Below are 16003 nucleotides of genomic sequence, written 5' to 3'. Positions count from 1 at the left end.
TATGTGTTGACGGGCTTCCCAGGTGGAGCTAGAGCTAAAGCACCCACCTGCCAGTACAGGAGTCATCAGAGACACAGGTTTGATCCCTGGCTTGGGAAGATCCCTTGGAGGAGAGCATGGCAATCCACTCCAGTGTTCTTTCCTGGAGAATCACATGGGCAGAGAAGCCTAGTGGGCTACTGTCCATAGGGTCACAGAGAGTCTGACATGACTGAAGCAACTTAGCAGCAGTAGAAGCATATGTGTTGACATTGGGCAATATCTAAATTATTTCATTATAGAAAAAAATCAAAATCTAGTGGATGTTTGTCATTGGGTAAAAAGAGAAGAAAGTGATAAGTAGCATAAATGTATATAGGATTATCTGCTGATATGCATAATATCTGTGAAAGCACATGTAACTAGTTGGTGGGAATGGTTATTTTTGAAAAGTCTAAATGAGTTTGTGCAGCTAGATAGGAAGAAGACTTACTTTTTAACCATGTGTGCGTTTTGTGACTTAACATCTTCTATTTTTCACTTGAGGTATAAGTTATGTAAAAGAAAAATTACCCTGTTAAGTATAGAGTCTAAAGAGTTTTGACCAATATGTGAGGTTATGTCACTACCACCACAAGTCAGATATAAACACATTTTCATCATCTTGAAACTTTCTCTTATTCTTCTTTTGCAACCAATCTGTTTCCCCCAATTTTAGCCCCTGATAACTACTAACCTGTTTTTAGTCCTGTAGTTTTGCCTTTTCAAGAGTGCAATATAATGGAATGTGACATAAGTGAAATAACTTATAATCAATATATGCCTTTATCTTTTTTATGTGGCAGAATGTTTGAGATTCATCTTTTTATTGCATGTATTAGTTTATTCATTTTCTATTGATGAATAATCCATCATATGGAGTACCACAGATTGTCTATGCATTAACTGATTGATGAATATGTGGGTTGTTTCCAATTTGGGGCCATTTGAATAAAGGTACTGTGAACATTTGCATACAGGTTTTTGTGTGGACCTAAGTTTTCATTTCTTTTAGGTAATACCGAAGGGTGAGAGTGTTATTTAAATGTTTAACTTCATTTTTAAAAACCCATCAAACGGTTTTCTAATATGGCTGTGACATTTTACATTCCAAGTGGCAATATGTGAGAGTTCCACTTGCTGGGGGTACCCTTCACCACTTGCCTTTGTTAGTGTTCTTAAATTTTTTTTATTAATTCATTATCTTGTATTAATGGCTTCTGACTGTTTTGTTTGTGGTATTTATTAGTATTCCTCCAGCCAGATCACCTGTTTTCTACCCCAAACAAAGCAATATGTTTTGAAAATCGTTTTGAGGGGCTGTTCTTGGGTGGCAGTGGGAAAGGGAATTTTGGCAAGATCACCATTGATTGGTAGGGAAAAAAAATTAGAAACATATGAAACCAAGTACATGTCTCTCCCCATATACACACCTGTATATATGTCCACTCACATGGCCGGCCAAGCCAGCCCTTGGGGGCTTTGAACACTTATCTCAACGCCTCTTTAGTTTCCCTTGTCCTGAGAATGGGAAGGGGCGAAAGGGAGAGAGTTCAGATCTGTAAGTATTTTTAAACAAACAAACAAACAAACAAACAAACATTTAAAGCATCGTTAGAAATTTTGGTGGAATTGATTGTCTGGCATGCTAATACGCCGAAATCGGTCCCAATTTTCCGTACAAGGCCTTGTAGGCTTGTGTCAAAAGAGGGCTGACCCCACGAGGAAGGTGGGGCGGAGGCAGAGGTTAAAGGTCGAGACCTCGGCGCCGCACCGTGGAGCCGCACGGCCTTCCTCTCTTTGGTACCGGTTGTCCCCGCGAGGAGAGTGACAGGCGAGGGGTGGAAGCGGCCTCGCGGATGACACGGTGCACTCTCCAACGCGCTTCATTCCTGTACAAGGAACGCCTTGGGGTTGTTGGCCGCGCCGTGCTGTGCGAGGTGGTCCAACCTGTGGCAAGAGTCTCCTCTCCGAGGGCGCAGGGCACGTGGGGCGGCGCCGCCTGGACCAGGTGGAGAACTCGATTTTCTCCTCCCCCAGCCTGGCGCGACAGGCTGGCGGCGCTCACAGAACCCTAGCCGGTGGCACAGTTGTGCATCCCGCAGGGCTCGGGGCCTGGGCGCGGAAAGGCTGCACTTGGGATGAGGAGGGATGAGGTCGGAGACTAAGCAAAGGCTCCTTCCCACACTGTTTTATTGTTGTTTATGGCTTGCTTTGTGCGTGGCTAAGTGGCCGGGTCGCGGGCAAGTACCGGCTGCTGGCACTAAAAGGAAGGGACTTTGGTGTGCGGTCTGCGTGGCTTCTGACTTCCGCGCTCTAACACTTGCTGATGCACCCTCTAAATTTTAGACACTTGTAATAGTTGTGTAGTGATACCACATTTTGTTTTACTTCTGTTTTTTCGGCGAAAAGTGATATATTTTTTTCATATGTTGATTGGCCATTCATATGTGTTGATTAATAGTATTTGCTCAAGTTATAGTTCTATTTTTTATTGGATTGTTTGCCTTCAGTTCAGTTCAGTCGCTCAGTCGTGTCTGACTCTTTGCGACCCCATGGACTGCAGCACGCCAGGCTTCCCTGTCCATTGCAAACTCTGGGAGTCCACCCAAACCCATGTCCATTGAGTCGGTGATGCCATCCAACCATCTCATCCTATGTCACCCCCTTCTCCTCCCGCCTTCAGTCTTTCCCAGCATCAAGGTCTTTTCCAATGTCAGCTCTTCACATCAGGTGGCCAAAGTATCGGAGTTTCAGCTTCAGCATTAGTCCTTCCAATGAATATTCAGGACTGATTTCCTTTAGGATGCACTGGTTGGATCTCCTTGCAGTCTTGTTTGCCTTATTACTTATTGCAGTTCTTTATATATTTTGCATGCAGTCCCTTTATCATGTCTAAGTGTTGCAAATATTTACTCCCAGTATGTGTCTTTTTCTTTTTTTGCTTTCTAACAATGGTTTTGAAAGAGCAGAATTTTTTTTAGAAAAAAGTGAAAGTTTGAAATTTTGATGGTGTCCAATTTATCAGTTATTTCCCTTATGACCCGTGTTTTTGTGTCATACTTATTTTCCAGTATGTTATCAAATATCTATGCTCATCTTTTCTTTTTCAAGTTTTATACTTTTAGCTTTTATGTTTAAGTCTATGATCCATTTAAAGTTTATTTTTACTTATGGTGTGAAATAATAATCACACTATTTTCTTTATGGATATCTACTTGTCCCAATACCATTTGCTGAAAATACACCTGTTTTTAAAACTTAAGGTAACATTTTCTTGTATTATTTGTTTTGAGATTATACAAGGCAATAATTTAAAAAATAAAATTATAAACCTTAAATGCGATAAACTTAAGGTGTGGAATTACTCCCAACTTTAAATTAAAGAAATTTTTAAATTTAAATAGGATTTAAACACACAGTGGATATATATACAATATATGAAATATATATGAAAATGTATATACATTTATATTTTAACTACATATCTATCATCTGTCTATCACACTTAAACCTAAATAATACTTCAGTATGTATATCTTCTAAACAAGTGAACAAGGACTTTATCTACATAACAGTAAAAACATTCACACTAAAGGAATTATCATCTATACAAGAATTTTATCTAGTATATATACTATAATTACATTTTCTCAGATATCCTAATATAGCTTGTGTAGTTCTTCTTGAAGGGGCATCTAGTGTCCAGTCAAGGAACAAGTATTTAGTTTGTCTGTCCCTTTACTCCCCTGTTATCAAGAACAGTTCCTATTCCTATGTTTATTTCAATACATTGACAACTTTGAAGAGTCCAAGACAATCGTCATGTTAAACATTTGGCAGTCTGGCCTTGGTAATTGTTTTCTTGAGATTACATAGCCATTCTGTGTATTTGGCAAGAAAATTACATAGGAGATGTTGTGTATGTCCCACTGTATTGGATTTTGGCTGAAGACATGTATTGTCAGTTTATCCCATTATTGGTAATGCTAAGATGATCACTTGTGAAGGAGGAATCTTCCATATCTCTCTATTGATGAGTGTCTATTTTCATAGGTAATTAATTAACAATCTATGGCATGTACTTTAAGACTTAGTGTACACTGTTTCCCAAAACATCCATCCAGCTGTTTCAGTATAAATTGATAATCTTTATCTGCTTTGTTGAAAAATGAGAATTTTTCTAATTTTATCATCTCTGTGTCTTTTTTTAAATCTAGAATTCATCCATAATGTGTTTCTCCACATTTTAAAATTAAGAGAAACAAATTTCATCCCAAAGATAAATGCTCAGTAGTTGTTAGTGTACTTGTCTAAGAAATCATTTTTTCCTCTTGGGAAGATTTTCTTTTTTATTGTGATAAAATCCTTGGAAGGAAATTATGACCAACCTAGACAGCATATTAAAAAGCAGACATTACTTTTCCAGCAAAGGTCTGTCTAGTCAAGGCTATGGTTTTTCCAGTGGTCATGTATGGGTGTGAGAGTTGGACTAGAAAGAAAGCTGAGTGCTAAAGAACTGATGCTTTTGAACTGTGGTGTTGGAGAAGACTCTTGCGAGTCCCTTGGACTGCAAGGAGATCCAACCAGTCCATTCTAAAAGAGATCAGTCCTGGGTGTTCATTGGAAGGACTGATGTTGAAGCTGAAACTCCAATACTTTGGCCACCTGAGGTGAAGAGCTGACTCATTGGACAAGACTCTGATGCTGGGAAAGATTGAGGGCAGGAGAAGAAGGGGAAGACAGAGGATCAGATGGTTGCATGGCATCACCAACTCAACGGACATAAGTTTGGGTCGACTCAGGGAGTTGGTGATGGACAGGGAGGCCTGGTGTGCTGCGGTTCATGGGGTCACAAAGGGTCAGACACAACTGAGCGACTGAATTGAACTGAAAATAAGTTATAATGTAAAAATTACCATTTTAACTATTTTAAAGTGAGCAATTCAGTGAAATTTAGTACATTCAAAATGTTGTGCAGCCATAGCTACTATCTAGTTCAGAACATTTTCATCACTCCAAAAAGAAACCAAACCCACCCACTAAGCAGTCATTGCCCATTCCTCCCTCCCTCCAGCCCCTGACAACCACTAACCTGTTTCCATCTGTATGGATTTGCCCGATGTCATTTTTAATTGTATCAGACCTCTATTTTTGAAAAGCCTTATAAACAGGTTCCAAATACATCTGACTTTTCAAGAGTCATCAGAGGCTTCCATTTAAAAACATAATCCACATATGAGATGTAAGCAAACGAAATGATGAAATTGAACAAAACAAACAGCAGTGTCTAAATACTGTGATAATAAAGGGGATTCAGAAACCAAGTAACCAAGTACTCAGTACTTCAGATGCTATTGGAGGCCACTTTAGTAACATCACTGCCATTGATCTTAAACCCATCCGTGTTTATTGCTTGGTCTGTCTCACTGGAATTTGCCACTGCCCTTCTTTGGCCCTAGGGCTCCTCATCTATAGATCAAAGACTGGATTAAATGATTTGCAATATTTCTTTCGCTCCATGATTTCTTATAACTCAGTTTATCTTCATCTTTGATTCCAGGGCACGACTATAGTAACATCACTGAGTTCTGTGCTACATGATGACAAAGAATTCCCCAACCCAGAGGTATTTGACCCTGCCCACTTCCTGGATGAGAGTGGCAACTTTAAGAAAAGTGACTACTTCATGGCTTTCTCAGCAGGTAATAGAAATTAATTTCCTTAAGTACTTAGGGAACAAGGTACCTTTCTGGAGTTGGTTGGAACTTAATGATGTCCTCTCTGGGGCTGGAAGAAATGCTTTTAGTCCATGATCACAAACACCACTTTCAATGCTCTTGTGTTTCCTCCCCTCACCACACATCCCTAGTACTGGACCTTCAGGGAGGTGACCCAGTTCTTCCAAAGTAAGAAAGCTAGAAAACAGATTAATTGAATTATGCTTCTAGCATAATTCAATAATAATCGTAGGTAGCACTGAGTTACCTGTGAACTCCTCTTAGCAGGTGATACTTTTAGACTTTCCTTGACTGCCATGAGAAAGGTACATCAATCCATAAGTTTGAGTATTTCCCATGTGATATCCCTCACTCCCTAGGCTGAGTTCTGGGGTTAAAGGTACAGAATGGGCACCAAAGTGGGCTCACAATCTAGCTGGGGAAGCAAATTACTAAAGAGAACATTGAATAGTGTTGTGAGAGAGGAAAGCTCAGGCTGCTCATGAGACCAGAAGGAGAAACCCTGTTTTCTGGTCACTCATACACCACAGTGAGGCATAAAATGGAATAAGGAACATTCTTACAGAAGAAAGAGAATTTGAACTGCCTCACAGGAACAAAGTGAGAAGAGAAGGCAGGGCAGTTTTACAGGAGCAGGACATTCTTTTAGGTCGAGAAAAGAACCTGCCAGCTAACTGCCCTGTAGTGGTTCCAGAGCACCGTGATCGTCTTCCAGTGCTGACCATAGACCCTGAAACTGGGTCTCCACAGCTACAGTGTGTGCTGAGTCTCTGGCCACAGACTCACCTCCATGTATTTGGCAGCTTTTGATGCCTGCTTTGTGTCTTGCTCTGCATATACCAAGATGTTAAGGACTGAGCCTTCCCTTCAAAAGCACACATTTTAGCACAGCAGAAGAACCAGAATTATGATTCAAGGTGATTCATGCTTCACCTGAAGCAATGAATGTGATATTGAGGCAACTCAGAGAGGGCAAGATTCTACTGTGTGTGAATATCGCAAAGACCATAAAGAGGAAATGACATGGGACGTAGGTCTTGAAGAAAGTGTCAGAGAAATGCATCTTGACTGAATGAAACATCATGAGACAAAACTAGAGGTTTCATGGTGTATTGGAGGTTGATGAAGAGTGGATATGGCTAGCACTGAGTAGAGGGTGTGAAGAATGGAAAGAATGATATCAAACATCATACTGGGAACAAAATATGGAGGGCTAGCTCAACTCATTTGGACCTCATAACAGATAGGAGAGACATTTAATGTTTTCAGGTGGGAGACTGACACATTTAGACATGTACTTTTGAAAGCACATGGAGGAAAAATATCTTTAGCTGAATTTTATGCCAGAAGTAGAAAGGAAGCACATATATACAAGGTCCCTCCTCTCAGGGCTCAGGGCTTCTGTTAGAAACTGGAAGTGGAAAAGAGCAGTTAAAATGTGGGAATACACGATGAAGTGCCTGACACAGAGCAGACACTCAATCAATATTTACTGAATGAAAAATTCCTATGAAGATATTAGGTGAATAGCGAGTATGTCTCTCTTGTTTATTTGTCTCTAAACATCTTTCCAGGCCTCCCTCTGTTCAATCATTCATACATTTTGTGACAATTCAAAATGTAATGTTCAAGGAACAAATCACCTCTGTGTGTATTTTCAGGAAAACGAAATTGTGTGGGAGAAGGCCTGGCCCGCATGGAGCTGTTTTTATTTTTGACCACCATTTTACAGAAATTTACCCTGGAATCTGTGGTTGACCCAAAGGACCTCGACACCGCCCCAGTTTCTAGTGGGTTTGGCCATGTGCCACCCCCGTACCAAATCTGCTTCACTCCTGTGATATGAAGGGCAGTCCATCGGCTGCTGCTGTGCTGTTGTTTGTAATTAACTCTCATCTGGGCCATCGTTCACCTCCTTCTTACTACCAGGGGTACTCTTTCTGACCGCCCATCTCATACTGCCACAATTTTCTCAGTATCCAGTGAATATCCAACTTCCATGAAACGAAAGTCTCCTGAGTTTTACTGCACAAATGTATTTGCTGTCTTCATATTCTATAACACTTATATTGACTACCACATATGCTAATACTTCTTAAGAGTCAGTACCATGTTATCACTGTAAAACAGAGTGGAATTGTTGGTATAAGCCAGCACACAGCCATTTGCTCTCCAGATGTTCTAAATAAAAAGCAGCAGCATTTGCTGAGCCAGTCTCAGACTTCCCTTCTTTTGTACGTAATGCAGGTAAGAAATGAATGAAAGTAAGAGTCTGAAGAGGCCGTGCTTGTCCTCATAATGATAAACACAGAAGGGGACAAAGAGAAAGAGGGCAGGGAAACTCTTTGCTGAGTATCACTTGGGCTTACTTGAGGACTGGATTTGGAAATGAGAGAAACTGTATCCAAGAGCAGCTCCAGCCTGTAGGGAAATAGTGAGAAAATCAGCAGTTGGGAGGACTGAATAATAAGTGTTGGAATTCATTCCTCTGGTGGGTGTTACTGTGAACACTAATAGAAGATATGAAATGTTCACATTACTTTGTGTTTCAAACTTAGTCAAATATTAACCTATGTTTCTCTATTTCTAATCATGTACTCTAAGTGTTATTCTTTTCTCTCTGAGCAAGAACAAAATCCCTAGAAGGTGTCACCAGATTCTGATTTTTTCTACTTTCCATCACGTTGTTTTATATGTAACATCAGTGGTGGCCATATGATGCTATGATCCTGAACTTCTTAGTCTCAAGACATCTCTGAAATATAGACAGCTGAGAGATAAAGAATATCTTTGGGACTTATCCCTGAAACACTAATGGAAATGAGAATTAGAAATTCCTGTTGAAGGTTTTATTAATATTATAGTTATACAGAAGATTTGATTCGTTTAAGGAAGTACTAAAATAATTCAGGTTTTTGATACCAAGACCAGGTATCAGGTCAGCAGTTTACACTCACCTGGTTCAGAGTATAAATTCTTTGCACATACTACCAAATTTTCTCTCTGACACTTGCATTTGTTTTAAAAATGTATGAAACCAACTATTAGCTTATATCCCAATAAACTAGATTTTCACATATGAATACTTAGTATTGCCATTGGACATCTGAAAAAGTGTTCAGTAACATTAAGCTTTATGGAAGTGCAAATTTAAATTTTAATGAGATATCCTTAGATAGCCATCAAAATGGTTAAAATGAAAAAAAAATTATGCTAAGTTTTGGCAAGAAAATGAAGCAACCAGCATTCTCAGAGTAATACTGTAAATTGGTTAAACCATTTGGACAACTATTTGGCCATTTTTATTGGATGTAAACTCGTGAATGTCCAGCAGTTTCACTTGTAGGTATGTACTGAATAGAAACGCAATACTTTGGGATATGAACAAGACATGTTTAGGAATGCACATAACAGCACCAATCAAAATAACCCCACACAGGAAGAACCTGAAATGTCTATTAACAGTACAATGGAAAACATAAATTATGCAGTTCTTTTTCATGATTTGTGTCTTGATTTTACAGAAATATTCACCCTGTGTTAGTATGTTGGCATGCACATTTAGAACATGCATACTTTCTCTATGGATGTTATGCTTCAATTAAAACATTTATTTTAAAGCAAACAGATCTACAGAAGAAATATCTGAGCAGTAATTTCAGAGAATTCCCCAAAATTAATGTCAGATACCATGCCGCACATTCAGGAAACTCTAAGAACATCAGGTTGGAAAAATACCCTGAAGTCTACAGGTAGGTACATCATATTCAAACATAGACTATAAAAACAAAGAAAATATCTGAAAGAAGCTAGAGGAAGAAAAAAATCTTACCTTTAGCGGAACAGAATAAGTACATTGGGATTTTCTTCAAATTCTGTGCAAGCAGAAAGAGAGTGGAGTGAAATATTTAAAAGAAAAAAAAATGCACCAACTTTGATTTCTGTATACAGTGAAATTGTCTTTAAAAGAAGAGATAAGGACCGTCAAACAAACAAAATTGAGGGAATTTGAATCCAGTCCTTGACTGGCAAGAGTGTACCTACATGCAAAACCCATGCACATAGAATCTACATGCAGATCTTACACCCTTTACAAAAATTAAAAATGGTTCATAGAACTTAATGCAGAGTGCACAATTTTAATTCCTAGGAGATCACATGAGAGAAAATACAGATTACCTTGACTAGGTGATGACCTTTGAGATTTATCTCTGAAGCATAATCCACAAAAATAATTGATAATTTGGAGTTCACTAAAACGAAAACCTTCTACTTTGTGATATATACTGTCAATGGAAGGAAGAGACAAGCTACAGACTGGGATAAAGCATTTGCAAAAGGCATATCTGGTGAAAGACTGTTACCCAGAATAAACAAAGAGCTCTTAATTAAAACTCAACAGTCAGAAATATAACAACCTGATTTTTAAAATGTGCAAAATATCTGAACAAAAACATTAGCAAAGAAGATATCCAAGGGGCAAATAGGCAGGTGAAAAATGCTCAACATCATATGTAATCAGAGACTTGCAATTAGATACCGCTACACACATTATTGAACTGAACACACATTATGTGTGTGCGTGTGCTCAGTTGTGTCCAGTTCTTTGCAGCTCCATAGACTGTAGCCCACTAGGCTCCTCTGCCCATGGAATTTTCCAGGCAAGAATACTGGAGTTGGTTGCAATTTCCTTCTCCAGGGGATCTTCCCAACTCAGGGATCAAACCCATGTCTCTTGTGTCTCATGAACTTGCAGATGGATTCTTTACCACTTGTGCCACCTGGGAAACACACATTATAAAATGGTAAAGTCCAAATCACTGGCAAAACCAAATATTGACAAATATGTGGAGCTGCAAGATTTGTTAGTCTTTACTGTTGCTGCTAAGTTGCCTCAGTCGTGTCCGACTCTGTGCGACCCCATAGACAGCAGCCCAACAGGCTCCTCTGTCCCTGGGATTTTCCAGGGAAGAATACTGGAGTGGGTTGCCATTTCCTTCTCCAATCATGAAAGTCTTTACTGGTGGGATGCAAAATGGTATAGTCACTTTGGAAGAGTTAGCAATGGCACCCCACTCCAGTACTCTTGCCTGGAAAATCCCATGGGTGGAGGAGCCTGGTAGGCTGCAGTCCATAGGGTCGCTAAGAGTCGGACACAACTGAGCGACTTCACTTTCACTTTTCCTTCCATGCCTTGGAGAAGGAAAGCGCAACCCACTCCAGTGTTCTTGCCTGGAGGATCCCAGAGATGGGAGCCTGGTGGGCTGCTATCTGTGGGGTCGCACAGAGTCGGACACGACTGAAGCGACTTAGCAGCAGTAGCAGCAGCAGCAGTTCCTTAAAAAGTGAAACATGTTCTTACCATATGATCCAGCAGTCATACTCCTTGGAATTTACTCAAATGAGTTGAGAACTTACATCTGCACAAAAACTTGCACATTAATGTTTTTAATTACCTTTTTATAAAAACATGTTTATTCAGAAAATTAATTTTTATAGTTGTTTTATTTATAAATTTATGTCAAAACTTGGGAGCAGTTGAGATGTCCTTCAGTTGTTGAAGTATAAAGAATGATATATCAATTGAATGGAATATTATTCATTGTTAAAAAAAAATGGTGGCAAGCCATGAAAAGAACCCTGAGCACATTACTAAGTGAAAGAAACCAATTTGAATGCTACATATTGTGTAATTCTAACTCTGTAACATTATAGAAAATTATGGAGACAATACAAGATCGGTGGTTTCCAGGGGCTTGGGAAGGAGGGACAGATAGATGGAGCACAGAGAACTTTCAGGTGAAATCATTTTGTATAATACTTTAGTGGTGGATACATGCTCATGCTACATTTGTCAAAATCCGTAGAATGTACAAAATTAAGAGTGAATCCTAATATAATCTGTGAACTTTGATTTAACATGTGTTGATATTACATCATTAATAGTAATAAGTGTACCACATTGGTGTGGGTTGCTGGTGGTGGGATAGGCTGTGTGTGTGTGTGTATGTGTGACCACTGTGTACTTTCTGCATAGTTTTACTGTGAGCCTAAAACTGCTGTTAAAAAATAAATTCTATTCTTTAAAAAGAAAACCCCTAACCCTCAACTCCAGCCAACCTGAAGTTTGCATTACTCTGTGACAGTGGAGGACTTAATATTTATGCTCTTCTAATCATTTGGACAACAGGAATGCTATTTGATGTGAGATGTCATTGAACTGGGAGTTGAAAAACAGATTCTAACCGAAGGCCTTGTAAGAATGTAGTGAGGACACTTTATCCACTGTCATTAATTGCTCATTAAAATAAAGGCTAGATTAACTGATCTCAGAGATACTTTCAGCCTTTAAGTTATCTTTGACTCTTTCACTCTATAAAAAGAAATGACTTTAACAGAAGGAATGTTAAGCAGAGCAAGCACACTGATTTCTCAAGGAATAAAATTGCTCTAAAGAAAGTGACTGAATTTATTTCATCAAAATCAAGTAGAGTTTAGACCTCTGTAAGTTAGGCAGCAAGTTACTACTTCTCCTTCTTTTCTAGTTGAATGGTACACCGTGTCTTGTACTCATTCAAGTTTATAGGTTACAAAACTAAACTTTCCTGACCCCCACTTTAATCAGCTGGTGCAGTCTTTATTAACTCAGTTAACATATTTGAAAATTCATTGACTAGGATGAGTCACAGAATATTGAATCATGGTACATATGCAGTAAGTGTGGTGACCCTGGTGAACTGAGTGTTTGCTTGGAGATGTGGATCCCAGTCTCAACTCGACCACCTGTAGGTGCCGTGTCCTTAGCTCAGGAACTGAATCTCCAAGGCCCATCCATGAACTGGAAATAATTTTACCTTTGGGAAAGGTAGTTGAGATACTCATAAGAGATAGTATGGTGTGAAAATTCTCTATTTAATGTGAATAAGATATGAATGCGTGTAAACATGAGGAATAACGCATTTTGTAATTAGCTCTTGGTTTAGTTGCTAAGTCGTGTTTGACTCTTGAGACCCCATGGACTGTAGCCCACCAGGCTTCTCTGTCCATGGGATTCCCCAGGCAAGAATGCTGGAGTGAGTTGCCATTTCCTTCTCTAGGGGATCTTAGTGACCCAGGGATCAAACCTGGGTCCCCTGCATTGCAGGCAGATTCTTTATCGGCTGAGCTCCCAGGGAATTTTCAGGTATTAGCTCTTAACAAAAACTTGTTTTTCCTTACTAAAAGAGCTTAGGAATAACTTCAGTAATCAATTTTGAACAAATATAATGGTATGTTGTAGAACACGTTTGTAAAACATTGTCATTGTGATCTAGTGATGTTTACCTTTCCAGTGATATTTAGATCTTCATGACGACTGTCATCTCCTGTTCTGGTCTGCATGTTATAGTGGTTCCATGCTGTAGGTCTGTTTAATGAAGTCCTTGCCTCCCATCCTCCACTGAATCCATATGTGTTGTTCTGTGTAAAATCTCCCTTCCTTGCTGTTGATGATAAATTGAAATTATAATGGAGTAATCACAGGATTCCCAGGTGACTTAGTGGTAAAGAATCCACCTGCCAATGCAGGAAATGCAGGAGACACAGGTTCAATCCTGGATCAGGAAGACCCCCTGGAGGAGGAAATGGCAACCCATTCCAGTATTTTTGCCTGGGAAATCCCATGGAAAGAGGAGCCTGGTGGGCTACAGTCCATGGGGTCACAAAAGAGTTAGACATGACTGAGCGACTGAACATAATCACAGTTCAGGCATACAAAAATAGGAGGCAGTTGAGGATCTGGTCTCCAGCATGTCTCTGCACTTCTGAGAACTTGAAATCCCTTTGACCTGTACCAGACCCAAGGACAGGATCAGCCCTGTTCATAGCAACACCTGCCAGCTGCACCCTTATGTTCTAAAGGTCTTCCCTTGTAATTGTGCAACTGTTTCTGAGCCCAACCAAAGTTTATGTAACAGAAACTTTTACCCATTGCCATATCCAATTTTGATTCTTAATAAGTAACTCATGTGTCTAACCATACTCTTGCAATCTTCCCCTTTATAATCTTCACCATTTTGTAGTCCAGTGGAACACAATTCAAGTGCTTCTTGAGCCTGTGTCTTCTGGGCTACAGTCCTAACAAACCCTCAGTGGACACCTTTTTATTTCAATTAGGTTTTTTCTAAAATTTTGGTTAGCATTGTGCAAACTTCATTCTGTTGCTTCTGACAAAGACAGACTTCAAAAGGCAACAGAAGCAATTGTATCTGGAAGCAGCTGGAAGGCTGGAGTCATAGTTTCTCAAGCTTTCCCTACTAAATTCTTGAGATTGGCTCTTCCCTCAGTTACTTGAGTAAGTTTTACCTCTGCAGTGATGGAGAGGGGAGAATACCTATTTTTGATTTCTTGTTTTGAGAATCTGTGACCCTTTTTTCCTTGGACTCAAGTAGGAGACATCTGTTTAATGTGAAGCCTGTTATTTTGTGGTCAGTGGGGTATATATTCAGAGTAATATATCTGGGGATAGTGGAAGAAACTTTCACATATTCAGGTATGGGGAAGTCATTCTGGCTTATACATGGTTTGACATGAACTTTATGATAGCTAGAACAGCCTGTCTTGTGGTCTGTTTTTATACCTTGTATATCTGCTTTAATTCTTAAAGAGTGCATTATCCAGAGGTAAAGAATGTCCACTTTGAAGATAGGGATACAATGCCTCCCTTCAAATGCCATCAAAGTTAAGGCTCTCTTCCCAGATGCCAAAGTCATACTAACTCTCTGGGCATGTGCTGACCTGTCTCTTTGGAAACTTTGAAGGAATGTTCCCATGTCATGTTTGATGTGTATTCTTTTTTCTGACAAGTTGTAAAACAGTACTGAAAACCATGCTTCTCTAGAGCTATTTTTCAAAGCTACTGAGAGGCTCTCTCTGTGGTATAGACCTCAGTTTTGCTTGAATAAAACTTCCTTCTGTTCCTTATTATAAACTGCTTATTGATTATTTGTGTCCACAGGGTTTTAGTTGTCCTGCTAAATTTGTTCTTGAAGCAACTATGGTGTGACGGACATCTGATGGACATCAGAAGATCTTAAAAAACTAAGATTTTAAATGAAATCTTAGTTTTATTAATTATGAGCCTCGTGACACAGGACACACAGGACAGGCTTCCTGTTCTCCCAGAATCTCTCTTTCCTCCATCTGAAAAAAATACAAAATAATAATCCCTATTTCCGGTATATTTCTTTTCTTTCTTTCTTTCTTTCTGTTTTTTTTTTTTTTTTTTTTTTTTTTTGTGGGCAGGGGAGGGCGGCTGAAGATATCAGGGTAAAAGACATGTAAATTTGCTTAGCTAATTACTTTATTTCTGTTTGGCCATTCAAATTGTTTGAATTATGTTAATATTAACCAGAAATTCCAAGAATGGAGACCTGGTTGAAATAAACAGGTGTTTATTAAAGTTTATTAGAGTTTTCCCTGATTAGGACTGTAGCCTAGGAGATGCAAATTGAAGAATACCTTGAATTGTGTCCCACTGGACTACGAGGTGGGGGAAGCTTAACAAGGTAAAAAGCACAGTTCAGTTCAGTTCAGTTCAGTCTCTCAGTCATGTCTGACTCTTTGCGACCCCATGAATTGCAGCACGCCAGGCCTCCCTGTCCATCATCAACGCCCGGAGTTCACTCAGACTCACCTTCATTCAGTCAGTGATGCCATCCAGCCATCTCATCCTCTGTCGTCCCCTTCTTCTCCTGCCCCCAATCCCTCCCAGCATCAGAGTCTTTTCCAATGAGTCAACTCTTCGCATGAGGTGGCCAAAGTACTGGAGTTTAGGGTTACATAAATTATTTGTCAAGAACTGGGATTAGAGCTGTATGGATTAATGGTTAAGCAAGGGTAGGTTGAGGTTCAAAATGACTAAAGAATGGAGTGTGTGGCTACTTGAAACTACAAGGTGGCAGCTAGCATATGCTATTTTCTTTTTTTTTAAAGGTGACATTTTACCCATTTAAAAGAACACCATTTAGACAGTGTTAGTGTATTCACAACATTGTGCATTATCTAATTCCAAGATATTTTTATCACTCTGGAAAGAAATACTGCCCATTAAGCAGACAGTGCCCATATGTTGTTTTGAAAATGGCTAGTGGTATCGTTGAGTTTGATACAGTTCTGAAAATTCAGATTCTCAGATATGCAGAAATATGTCTGAAACCATATCCACTATGGCTACCCATTTCCATTCTGGTGGCCAGGACAATAGT

At 39.4% G+C, this 16003-nt stretch overlaps 1 protein-coding gene across 1 annotated transcript in view; it reads left to right on the top strand.

Annotated features, from left to right (window-relative positions):
• LOC102185739 (cytochrome P450 2C18) overlaps positions 1-7972 on the top strand; it is a 33681-nt gene extending 25709 nt beyond the window's left edge. The window contains exons 8-9 of the mRNA XM_018041341.1: positions 5582-5723; positions 7421-7972. Of these exons, the coding sequence (XP_017896830.1) occupies positions 5582-5723; positions 7421-7605 (327 nt within the window). The 3' untranslated portion in view covers positions 7606-7972. The remainder of the gene's footprint in view (positions 1-5581; positions 5724-7420) is intronic.

Source organism: Capra hircus, chromosome 26 (genome assembly GCF_001704415.2).
Source record: "Capra hircus breed San Clemente chromosome 26, ASM170441v1, whole genome shotgun sequence".
NCBI lineage: Eukaryota > Metazoa > Chordata > Mammalia > Artiodactyla > Bovidae > Capra > Capra hircus.
Note: the sequence above shows the minus strand (reverse complement) of the source record. Positions and strands in the feature narration are given on the sequence as shown.